General features: G+C 40.6%; 1 protein-coding gene across 1 annotated transcript in view; it reads right to left on the reverse strand.

Moving 5' to 3' along the window:
• Positions 1-844: 844 nt before the first annotated feature.
• hs3st4 (heparan sulfate (glucosamine) 3-O-sulfotransferase 4) overlaps positions 845-13,566 on the reverse strand; it is an 89,483-nt gene continuing 76,761 nt past the window's right edge. The window contains exon 2 of the mRNA XM_064985652.1: positions 845-1,746. Within this exon, the coding sequence (XP_064841724.1) occupies positions 1,092-1,746 (655 nt within the window). The 3' untranslated portion in view covers positions 845-1,091. The remainder of the gene's footprint in view (positions 1,747-13,566) is intronic.

Consider the following 13,566-nt stretch of genomic DNA (forward strand, 5'->3'; position numbering starts at 1 on the left):
GTTGGGTCCTCCTCTGTTGTTCTTCACTTCATCGACTTAACAATAACAGGAGAACCCAATTGGCTCGCAAATCTCACTGCAAATTTTGTTTTCGTAGTAGTTCTGTCACATTTATCATATAATAGCTCTATATAAAATAGTTTTTAGAATAGTTTTCCTCCATTTATAATATACTTTGTGCACACCTCAAAATACTGTTACTTCAGATTAGTGGGCATAGGATACTTTGCATGGGTGTGACATTTACAGTAATCCCCTTGATGTGTGTGAGAAATACATTCTAGTTGATAAACCATATGCCAATTCCAGCCTCACAAAGGATGATATACAAAAACAATTTGAAATATATGTACTGTACATTTGTTTAAAACATGTTACCTACAAGTGCAGGTCAACAAAAGTATTGACTCTGACAAAATTAAAGCTCTGCTTTGGTAAACTTGGATTGACAAAGAAGGGATTGTCTCCATTTATAATACATACACGGACAACCTCAAATACGACATGAGGGTCACGTCAAGGGATAATTGTACTGTAATAATTGTACTGTAATTTTTAGCTCTCTACAGAGTGTTGAAATAAATCATCCAGAATACTTCATGGCCTCAGTCATCTGAGTAGTATGACTGTTTTGTACTGTATGCTGGTGGGTGTGGGTGAAAGGGCAACAAACTGCATGAAAAGTAAAAGGAGAAGAAGCAGGCAGAATACACCCTCAGGGCTCAGGAGGTAAGGACACTTAACTTATCGCATGCATCGTCATAGTCGACATGATTCATGTATCAGCTCTATGTTTTCAAAACAAAAGGAATAAAATCAGCTCCTCTTCACAAATATAAATATAATTTTATGTATAGTATGTACAATAATGTTTTGCCACCATCAACAACATTAGTTTTGAGGGCGAGAATAGAAGCATATCGGTAAACTCTTTTTTTCCTATGGATACAGACACCTTCTCAAAGACAGCCATGATTGATTGACGTACTCAAGCCCTCTCTCAGAGGATGAAGCGGTAGGGACAGACAGTGGATGTGTTATTGAGAAAGGCTGGTGGTGTAGCTGTGGCTGTGACGTGAGGCAACAGTCTGTTAGTTCTGAGAGCCCCGAGAGTCACTGCCCTCCTCCAGCTCCCACTCAAAGTTCTGGCCAGTCATTTGGTAGAACATCATGTTAAAGGGTTTGAAGAACTTGTGCAGTCGGCGGATAACGTCCGGGTCAATTTTAGGGTGAGTTCTCCCCTTAGATTTGCCGAGACATCTCGGGGTGCTGCTGTCCTCTGGCTTCTTGAGACAAGGAAATCCCTTCGTTTTGTTGAAGTAAAAGTGTTTATCCGTGACGATCCGCTTGAGCCCAAGAAAGTCCTGTACCTTGCCCATCTCTCCAGCGGGATCAACAATAAGCCTCTCTCCACTGACAAAGTGCATCTGGGCGAGAGGGAAGTACTGCATCCACGTCTCCAAGTGGAGCGCGTAGATCCCTATACGTAGAGCACTCCACGACGCATCTATTAGGCCCAGCGTCCGGTTCTTAAAGGCCAAAACCTCAAAGGTTGGGATCTCAGGTTTCTTGGACAGAGTCTGTGTGTAGTCTGAAATAGCCCTGGTGACAGGGTTGCGAACCACAATGATTAACTTGATGTCCCTGGCCATCGTGTGGATGCGTTTGGGGGCGTGGCTAGTCACAAAGTAACTGGGTGTCTTCTCCATGGTGATTTGTCCCTCCAGCGTCGAAGGCATCAGGTCTCTGTGAACACAAAGCAGCAGTTAGCTCAGCTCTGTTAATACTGAACTTTCTGCACCTACTGCAACACAAATGAGGTACTCAAGGAAAGGGTAAAAGAACATTTGGTATTTATGGAGCAATAAATTATTTGAAATTACAAGTGAAAATAACTGTTATTATCACTGGATATTATGTAGCGAGGAGAAACATACAGCTTATTTCATCCGTGGAGTAATATGGGCAAGATGAAAGAAATGGAAGATGTAGCGGCAAGTGAGCAAGTATGCTCATTGCCTAATTGGCTCCATCTGTGTTACTCCAGGAGCTGTTTTGGAACTTTAATAATGAGTTCACTGCATATCATTAATACTGCTGGTGCCTGGGGTATTGTTTTGTCATACATTTATTTTGTGTGCTCCACACTGTGTGCTTGCCTTGAGTTCCATTCCTTAGCATTCACTTCCACTTCTGCGTTGTGTGCAACACACTCATTCCTTTTCTTTCTTAAGGTTAGTGGCTGTTCATTGAAGGGAATAGTGATTAATTATACGATTCCTTGTGATCATTTGTAGTAGACCAGAAATGCCCCTGCCTTGAGAGATTTATCTCAGGGATAACAGGAAACCATTTGCCAGTGCCGCAAATATTATGTTCAACTTTGTCTCTGGGACTAAGTTGGGGGATAAATCAATGTGGAAGCAAATGTAATTCATACATACGAAAGAGAGATTAGTTCCTACAGTTTCTCTGTTTTCCTGTATGGATAATGAAGCATTATGTGTACCTCAAGCAAATCGATATTAAATGCTTACACTGTTTTTCATTGCAATCCATGTTCTATTTGTTTAGAAATGATTACAGTCTAAATTGGCTACATTAAAAGCTGTGAATGGTGTAGCCTTTATGTACTTACACCAAATAGAAACATGAAATACAATACAAATGTATGAACACTGTAATAAATGCTACTGCTTTGATCATGTTTTACAATCTCCTTGCTGTATAAAAGTCCGTCTATTTTTAGTCATGCTATATTTTCTTTGAATATTTGTGAAATCCACATCTCGTAACTATTCCATTCCTTCAAAACAAATTATTCCGCTTTCACAGATACAGAGAGTACAATGTTTTCTCAATTTAGATTGTACCATCTTTAAGTCTATGATGATGACAATGTAGCCACATCAATCGTTTGCATCCTGGACACATTCTATAGGGACTGTTCTCTTTGCAAAGAATCCAATTTACTGGGAGAAACAAATCAAGTGTAATGTACATACATATTGACCCCCCCCCCCCACACACACACACACACACCACATAAACACACACATGGACACTGGCCCTCAAGACACACAAGTGGCCTGGTGATGTCATTTCTGTAACAATATTGCACTCCTGATGGGTAATTTCCCCCTGGATTCTGTTTGGCTCAAGATACTATAGAGGCTGTGGCTATTTCTTAGGCTGTAATTGGATTTAAAACATACCTACAGATTGCATAGTGACTGGAAGGAGTATTAGTTTTCATTACATTCCATCAATGTTCCACACTTCCTCAGTGGGGTAATGAATGGCTAAAGATTTTTTTCTCCCTTCAAGGTCTTCAGCTGATGGCTATTTAAAGGCAAGTCTAAAGCATGTTAGATGGTAGCGAAGGTGTGCCATCACTGTGTATGAGAACTAAAGCACAGAGAGAGGAAACTCAATAAAACACACCACAATGAATCGCCTTGAAACAACCTATGTACTGCACATCCTATATAGAACCATAAGCACAAAATAGCATGTCTCAACAGTAATGTGTCATGCCTCTTTGACACAAACATCCCATTGACAGGACAGATAAATGATTCTCAAGGTGACCTCTTCTATATACGTCAGCCACATCAGAAGCTATTGTCCTCATCAGGCTTCATTAAAAAAAACATAGTGGTTGAACAAGCGCGCGATACCTTCATCTTTGATAGAGGTCGAACTCATTTTGATTGAGGAGGAATCCGTCATGGATCGTGTACATCGAAAATGTCAGTGGAACAGGGAGGCGGAACAGAAATCACAATGCTGATAAACAAGCTAATTTTCCTGCATGCGCCAGGCAGATTGCTCCTCTGGCCTTGCACTCTGGCGAAACTGAAGTAAACAACAGCGAAGAGTTAACTCTCATATCTCTACCCATCAGCTGTTGAGCTCAACGTGGGTCATTCAGGTGGGTAAGTAAATAAAACACAGAACGCTAAAGAGGCCCGGCGAACCATCTGCTGTTTACTCAGTCAGACCACATAACACATCTCTTAACATTTACCTCTTGTACCATAACAGCAGACCCTCTAATGTATACACTAAGGGCTGGATTCAATCCCTATCGCTGTCGTTCAGCGATAAGCTCACTTGAAATGGAAATGGAACATCTGATTGAGCCAACATATGCAGCGTTTACCGTTTAATGCAGTCTCCGCTCCATGACAATAGGGCTACAACGCGGAACTTCGGCAATACGGATTGAATCCAGTCCTATCTAACATAAGTGTAAGGGCTTCCCGTTTCCTGGAAGACAAGTGAGTCACTCACGTCCTGCTTCTGAAGCATAAGGGGATGCAGTGGTTGTATGACAGAGTACATGGTGGTCGTGCTTGTACCAACTTAGAGACAGGAGAAAAAACTGTGTGACTACTACATATTATGACAACAAAGCTGCAGTTCTCAACATGAGAGGGTAGAAAAGGTCATTTCGATAAGTACTTTGAAAAGCATGCTGTTCTGAAGTAGTACAATGTAAACAGGAAAAAGTTCTCTTTAAAATGCATTTTCATTTACTGCTTTGAAGTTAAATGATTTCTAATATACAGAGGAAAAAATAGGAGGATGACAGCACTGATAATTTCTGCCAGGTGTTTCAAACTCATGCAAATGGAATGTCCTTTGAATACCAATGGATAGCTACAGATGTTAGCCCAGACTCAGACAAACACCTATTATAATATAGTTGCTTCGCCAGATTGGGTGCCACTATCTGTGCACTGTAAACTGGGTATAGGTTCACTCCACCATCACAGCTTTGAACCATTTCACATAGAGACAAAAATGAATGCTAAATTCACACGTCTGGAGTGGTTACAAAAGATCCAGGATTCAGTGCCATTTCATGACCATCTCTTAAACACCTACTGAGGAAGTCTTCTGCTACACTCACTATATCGGCAAGTGAGGTAAAAAAAAAATGAGTGGGCTCTGGAACATGCCCATGCATTTCCCTCAATGAATATGTTTCATTACGCCCTGTCAAAACCATTAAAGAAGAAAATGTTGAGGCATGACGAGTTGGGGATAATATTCATTTGCATCCCAGACACTAATAAGGCCAAGCTGTTTCTTGGAGCATAGAAAACATTGCTGCTGAGAGGCTTGGTCATTTCTAATAAAACACTGGCACAGTAATAAAAGCTGCTCCAATCTCTCATTTGGCTTCATCGTGGCACTGGTACTGAATCGAACTCACAAAGCCATGTCATGTCAATGGCATTTGTACAATCCTTGAGCAGTCCACACACAGTGGGTCCTATCCAGCGAGAAAACAACATTTGTTTGTTTTTTTGTCATGAGGAATACTGCAAATGGACTTATTCTGTCTTTGTTAATGGATGAAGGCATTATTTTGAGAAGAAAAGTGGGTTATGTTGCAAAACACTTGTAGCAGCTGTGTGCCGGCACACTTCCATCTCCCAGCTTTGCCATGTTACTTGGTATGTGTAATGAGCACAACATTGGTGTATAATTTGCTAGTGCGAAAAGGGAGAGGTGAGTTGAATTAAAACATGACACAGCCTCCCCGCTGTAAATAAACCCATTATACTGCAGATGAACTGTGCGCTTCAATGGAACAGTTAAGGAGAGAACTGACAGCTGGTCCTGATCAAAACCTTTTTCCCGCTCTCTTCTTGAGATCCCCTGAAGACCATTCCACTTCCAACAGTGGGGGAGCCAGGCACTTTCTCTACCCACAACAGCAGACTGGCGCGCTGAGATCTGAAGCAATGTTCACATTCTCTTTGGACATAGAACATTGTGAAATAAAACAAGGCAAGGGGAAAAAAAACTTTATGGACCCTTGGAATATCATAATAAACTGCATGATTAGGCCATTATTATTATACATTGGCCAGTAAATTAGCCTATTTTCACATTGAAGCCAGGGGAGGAGAATAGGAGCAATCGCATTTCAAGGATTCCAAGGATTCTAAGATATTATCGTCAGCTTTCAAGTTCATTTTCTGTGTCACTCTTTTAAGTTCAGTGGCTTAGAACCGAAACTGTACTCTGCAGATCCATCCATAAGAAAAAAATATTTTCAAACATTACTGGTTTTATCAGCACTCAAATACACAGGTCTACAATACTAGGAACATGCCACTCATTTGAATATATATGCTGTTACTTCTAAATGTTCCTCGCTTGTGTTTGTTTATGTGCATTTGGATGAACTGATGAGAGTGCTTCAGGCTACACACATACAATTTGCTCACAATAGCCCTCTATATTATACGATTGGTGTTGGAATTACAACAACAAGCGGATGTGATGGCCTGTAATTCTGCTTCAGAGCACCACAGTGAATAGACAAGTACAAATTATCAGTCACTCTCATTGTCTCTCAATGTCATTTATTTACCTTACCCAAACACAGTCAAGAATATATTGGAATAAAATAAAAGCCCAGACAGTAATTGCTGGTCACACCTGAATATACCAGAAGCAAAGAGTAAAATGTGTATTCAGGGCATTTTTGCAGATCTGGTTCAGTTATGCAGAACCAATTAACAATATGACAGATTGAACTTGATAGATTTCCTATCCTGCATTGGAATAACAGCTAGGAACACTCATCTGGCCACTTAGGAGATTTGGCTGCAACTGATCATGGATGTAAGAAACTCCACACATCTCTCTCATACTAAGGCCTTTGCATGAGTGATGAGTGAAGGACATCTATTAGTGCGTGGATAAGCATGTGGGCGTAAAATATAGAAAACCACTTCACATCAGAGAAAGCCCCATAAGGCTCACACCACCGTCCGAACAAAGTGACATAAAACCACCCATGGATAATGTTCAATATGGTTTACTCATATTGTAAGACATTGTCATCAACCCAGAGTGCTGTTAGACAATACAGTGCATACTGTCATTGTACTATAAATGTTTCACTACAGGAAGTTTTAAGTTGAATTCTAGATCCAGGAATCATGGAATCCAAAAAGCAAAGAAACTAAAATATATATTTGACTTAATAACTCAAATGGCTTTAGATTCTGAATTTGACATTTTAGTAATTTTACAGTTTGTGCATTAATCTTAAAATACTGTAGCCAGGTGGGACTAGGGCTGTAGCGGTCATGAAATTTTGTCAGCCGGGTGATCGTCAAGGTAATAACTGCCAGTCTCACGGTAATTAACTGTAATTAACATCAACACATTTAGCATCTCCTGGCTTCCACGCATAGCCTACACGACACTGATGCAGACGTTTGGAACATCTACATTTTCACAAGTCTAATAAATCCATATAATATAGCCTACACCATCACAGTACATCCATTATTTATTTTAGACAGGTGTAAAGAATCATGATATGAAGAAAATATAGTATATTTCAGAAGAACAGAATAGCATACTCTGAGCTGTCCTTATGTTAGGCCCTGATCTGGCTATGCCATATGGCTGTGGGCGACACTAGTTCATTTAACAGACAAGATTTGCTTAGAATTCCGTGGCATTTTTTTCTATTATTTTATAGTATGAAGAATACAATTGAACATAGCTGAATAAAATAGAAAGGACATTTTCTCCAAACGATTTGAGGGAATGCGCACATGTGGCTATTCTGTGTTGACCAGTTAACAAAGAAACAGGCACTCCTATATGCTTCATTTAGAGATATTTAGTTGTGATACAAATGTCGGGCTATATGTTTTGTTTTTTAATACATTCTAAGGCTGCATGATGCGACTCTAATGATGATTTTTTTTTTTTAAGTTGCATGAAAGGCATGAGCTCCGCTTTGTTTTTTGAACAGGCTGTACACACTTCATCAGTCACTTGTTCACAATTTAACAAGCACTTGATGCCTCAAATTTCCCGGCTGAATCCCCTTCGTGTGGCCATACTCCCCCTATAATCCATGCCTTATGCGGCCAGTGGCCGTTGTGCCCTTGGGCGGAATATAATAATTAAAATTCCCTTCCCCCGCTGTTTTCTGAACCACCTCTCACTCACATGGCACTCAGTCACGTGATCAGGTCTTTCTCACAGGCTACAAGTGAAGACAGCACTAGCAAAAGCACTAGCCTATGTCAATCTACTATCCCCCTTAGCACAAAAGTTGACCTATTCTATTCTGTGCGAGATATAAATATTCCAAACATAGTCCGGAAGAGTTGTGGGATGCGATAGATCCCAAAATAATACAACCACTAGCATCAAAAAACCTGTTTTAAGCAATGAACCTGACACAACAGATGAGAACGTTTAGCTTAAAATGTTGATAAACTATTAGGCTATTGCGCACATGGTAGTAGGCTATAAGTGCAAATGTTCTATTAGCAGGAAGTCACGATTCTTAAAAGTGACCACAAATGCGATTATTCATGTTATTCTTTTATTATAAATGTGCATTTTTATGGTGAAAATTGTCTTCCCCAAATTTGAAACTCACGCCAGATAGGCTCTAAATGTGTTTCCCTTTAAGAAGTTATTTGGCCAATTTAGTTGTGATACAAACCTTTTCAAAACATATAGGCCTATGGGATATGCTACATGAGGTGTGCGACTATGATTTGAAAAAGCTGCAAAAAAAAGAATGCGTTGTTTGCCTTTAGTTGGGCATCATTCACAAGTGGCAATACATCATGTACAAGTGATAGGCTAATATTGTCACCCATCACACTATTCTTGATTTCATCTTGTCTTTACATATACTAAATAATATGTGTGAGAAATTTGTTTTGATTTAGAATGGACCATTATCATGCAGCTTTCTCGAAACAGGGATAGTGGGAAAATAATACATGTAATCTATGCACTTTAATAGCGAATGAGGACGCTTTTCCCGTGGTTAATTTTCATGCCAGCCAGGTAGGTTATACAATGACCATCAGCAGCACCAGAGCTTGGAGAAGCCTAATTACCTTGACTACATGGTCACATGGAATTTGACTACCATCATGACTGGTGACCGCCGGTGTGGCGGTACTGAGGTCACCGTAACAGCCCTAGGTGGGACAACCACATCTCAGTCATAGTAAATATTTTTTCATCAATAAAGTATCCATAAGCAAAGTCAGTGCCAGTAGGAAAAAGTCAAGTGTGAGTATTAGCTCCCGAAAAGCAAAGGCTGAATGTCTTTTAGATTGTAGAATATAAGAATATCTTATGTATAGATTTTTATTTAACTAGGCAAGTCAGTTAAGAACAAATTCTTATCTACAATGATGCCTACCCTGGCCAAACCCTAACCCGGGTGACACTGAGCCAATTGTGCACTGCCCTGTGGGACTCCAAATTACAGCTGGTTGTGATACAGCCTAGAATTGAACCAGGGTCTGTAGTGGTGCCTCTAGCACTTAAATGCAATGCCTTAAACCACTGTGCCACTCGGGAGCCCCTTATAGCTTGTGCAATTCTCTCAGGAAGGTTGAGATGCCAGACCCACAATATCTCCCACTACTCCATGGAAACCGCTATTGGTTTGAGTCAGCAATCCTCGCTAGAACTATAATTGTCCACAGCACTGCTTTGTCCAAACTAGAATTTGGAGTTGGCCAAGATTCAACTCACGTTCTGTGACTGTCAATTTGTTGGTGTAATATGACTGATGTGATATATCCTCTCGCCCACAAACTTAATATTAAACACTTGTTTACTGTTCATAGTGTGTGGATTTAATACAAATAATGCTGATGATATCCCTGACAGCAACTGCTCCAAGTTGCAGATAATTCTATAGTTATACGTTTTGGAATTGCCTTAATCATCGGCCTCCAATATACTGTACTGTTTATCTTCCTTCCTTTTGTATTGTGTTGTAGTGGGTGTTGATGAGTGCTTACAATATAAAGTGCTTTGAATAAACCCATAAATGAATCTCCATTAAATGTATTTCTGACTTGTCAATTGTTCCCCCAGTCTTCAAATGAGCTCATGATTCAATGTACTTTCTTCATCTGTGAGAAAAGAACAGGCCTGCAGGAACCCTCAGACATTTACTGTGTTGCTGAGGCATGATTTTGACGTTGAAGTTGTGAAATCAGGACACGTCAAGTTAGAGAAGCTACTGTAGATTCCTTTCATTCGTGATCAATTGAATTGGGTGTCAGAATTTTACCAAATTTTTGTCAGTTTAACCTGGTTTACCCCTAATCTGACTCAAATTGTACAATCACACTCCAATCATGATATTGAACCTCCAGTTTGCCTCTGGTCTCTTTCTGTTGTCGGTTACTAATTACCCCCAGGATATGGAGTCATTAATGGAATCACGCACATGGGATAGTTCACAATACTCTTCCCTTTTTGGTGTCAGGGTGAAATCACACGGAGGTTTGTAGACACAAAAAGATCACGTAGAGTAAATACCTGTGCAAAGAATGTGGAGATAATTCACTCACCTATAAATCTGGTCCATTAAACCAGCATGATCAGTTCAATAGAGATCAGAATGACACTTGAAATACTGAAATCAAATCAAATTAGCATTATGAATAGGGTTTAAGTCAGAGTTGTCTCTTTACTCTATTATAGCATGTCATAAAAAAATTTAAATCCCTGAGTTTTGTATACATCATTTCTAAGTGTGGTAGGCTATTGCCTTCCCTTCAAAATCTTGAGCTCTTTTCTGCAACTATTTATAAAGTTACTCAGCAAAGGGCTGCCAGAAAGCCTTTAAACATGCAGTAGTAGGTGGTCACTTAGAATGAAAGCTATTTGCTGCAATCTGAAGATGTCAGTATGTGTCCACATTCATTAAGGAATCTGAATAATATTTCAAAATCCTATGCCACTCACAGAAGCTCTTCATATGCAGGAGGTGCTTCAAAAATATATGTTTGACTAAATTAAATATATGAATGGAAGGTATTTGTTTCTTAAGCAGTCCTGAGAGGAAGAGGGGTGAACCTTGGTCAGAAGATAATGAGTTTTTATAATGCACTTCTGTTGCAGTGTCAAAACATGTCAGCACTGTTCAGTAGCTAAATCGCAACGTCTGCGCTTAACCTGCCAACCTATTTCAGTAGATTCTTCCTATATCATTTGTATTAAGAAAGTTACTTAGACATCTGTATGCACGGCTTAGTTTCCCTGTCACAAAAAAAGAGCACACCAGGTCTGGGTTTAAGGGGAAGAGCAACATGATTACACCCGGGTGTTTATTCCCGGAACATCTGGCTACAAGAAAATAGGCTGCTAAGAACGTTATAATCATGTACAGAAGGCCTAAGCCGCTCCATTAAGGACTAAGCTGACCTATCAGTGGAACCTTTGCTAATCCAAATTGTGCTCTAGCTGGCACAGATTGCTCAATTCAACCAGTGAGATGAAAATACTCTGAAATGGTGGATCAGGATCCTGAACGGCTATTGCCATTTATGCAAATAGTTATCCTTTCGATTATCTCTGTTACACAAAGAGACTGCAATAAATAATACAAATACTGAGCGATGTTGTATGCTAAACAAATTGAAAATTATTTTATACTAATACTAATTAGAAGCAATATTTTTTTCTATATAAATTATTGCCACCCCTGTTTTCAATACCTCACCTTGCGAGGATAACGGCACTGAACCTTTTCCTAAAATGTTTTATGAGGCCTCCCGGGTGGCGCAGTGGTTAAGGGTGCTGTACTGCAGTGCCAGCTGTGCCACCAGAGACTCTGGGTTTGCGCCCAGGCTCTGTCATAACCGGCTGTGACAGGGAGGTCCGTGGGGCAATGCACAATTGGCCTAGCGTCGTCTGGGGTAGGGAAGGCTTGGCTGGTAGGGAAATCCTTGTCTCATTGCGCACCAGCGACTCCTGTGGTGGGCTGGGTGCAGTGCACGCTAAACAAGGTTTCCAGGTGCACGGTGTTTCCTCTGACACATTGGTGTGGCTGGCTTCCGAGTTGGATGCGTGCTGTGTTAAGAAGCAGTGTGGCTTGGTTGGGATGTGTATGGGATTTGTCTCTCCCGGGCCTGTACGGGAGTTGTAGCGATGAGACAAGATAGTAGCTACTAACAATTGGATACCATGAAATTGGGGGGTAAAAAAAGTCTAAAATCAAATGTTTTATGAGATTGAAGAACACATTGCACATCACCTGATATACTTCGTATGCGCTTATGGACTGCTCTCTTCAATTCAAACAACAGGTTTTCAAATCGGTTTCAAGTCCGGAGACTGAGATGGCCATTGCAAAATAGGCTTGGACGGTATGCTGAACCATATACCGGGGTACTTGGGAAAAGCCACGGGATGTTTTTTCAATACCGTCACTGGCGTCAAAAGTATTTGACATTTGAATATTTGTAGCTCCTTTTTAAGTTAACACCTGCAGTCAACTTGTGCAATACATTACGAGATAAAACAGATTGCGTTCATTTTACATTATGAAGCTTACAGTACCTTCGTTCCCCAGAACAGTTGAGCTAGTCGCTTGTTTGTTTGTAAACAGAACAGTAGGAGAAAGCAGGAGCTAGTGAGTCCATAGCGTTCTATACAGTATCTATCGGCGAGTCTCTGTTGTGCTGCACATATGAGTTTATGAAGCTACACTTGTATGCAATTCACTACTACATGTTTGCCATAAGCTACCTTATAACGGCTTTCTGCCGTGAGAAGTTTAGGTGAATTATCTGTACAGCTGCCATTTTTCCCCCCTGTGCTTTTTTCTCCTGTGTTCTTCCCCCCTCTGCTCTGTGCACACGAGGCTCTTCCTTCAGAAACAGCATGTTTTGTTCATTTGCACAATTTCTCTCGTACACTTTCGCTTGTAAATGTCGGCACTCATCGAAAGTGACATCCGGTAGCGCCTAGCTATGCTTGTATAACCTTATGAACTGGATTCACCTGTCTTTGCAATTAGTTTCTGTTCGCTTTCGCATCTTAGCATTTCGCTAACAGCGTCTATGTGACTTCGCTATTACTTGTGCTGATTTTGTTAGCATTGTGGTTAATAGTAGATCCTCAATGGGCTTTTTTGTGTGTTTTCTTTGCGTCCAGCGGTTATACTGTAAATTCCGGGATGGCAGAAGAACGGTGTGATGTTATGAAAATCTGAATACTGGCCAAGCCTATTGCAAAATGTTGATTTTGTGGTCAATTAACCATTTCTTAGTGGATTTTGATGTGTGTTTGGGGTCATTGTCTTGCTGGAAGATCCACTTGTGCACAAGAGGCAACCAGATTTTTGGCTAAAATGTTCTTGTACTGGGTAAAGTTAATGAAGCCGGTGATCTTAAACAAGGGCCCCAGGACCAGTGGAAGCAAAATAGCCCCACAACATCAAAGATACACCACCTTATTTTACAGTAAGTATGGGGTTCCTTTCTGCTTAAGCATCCTTATTTTGATGCCAAACCCAACACTGGTGTGCGTGGCCAAAGAGCTCTATTTTCATGTCATCTGAACATAACACCGGTTCCAATCCAAGTACCAATGGCATTTATAGGAATTCTCTTTCTCCCCTCTCTCTCCAGATGAAATCTCGCTTCTTGTGACGGCCGGCCGCCCAACAACCTGCCCGCTTGACCCTATCCCCTCCTCTCTTCTCCAGACCATTTCCGGGGACCTTCTCCCTTACCTCACCTC

This window comes from Oncorhynchus masou, chromosome 14 (genome assembly GCF_036934945.1).
Source record: "Oncorhynchus masou masou isolate Uvic2021 chromosome 14, UVic_Omas_1.1, whole genome shotgun sequence".
NCBI classification, from domain to species: domain Eukaryota; kingdom Metazoa; phylum Chordata; class Actinopteri; order Salmoniformes; family Salmonidae; genus Oncorhynchus; species Oncorhynchus masou.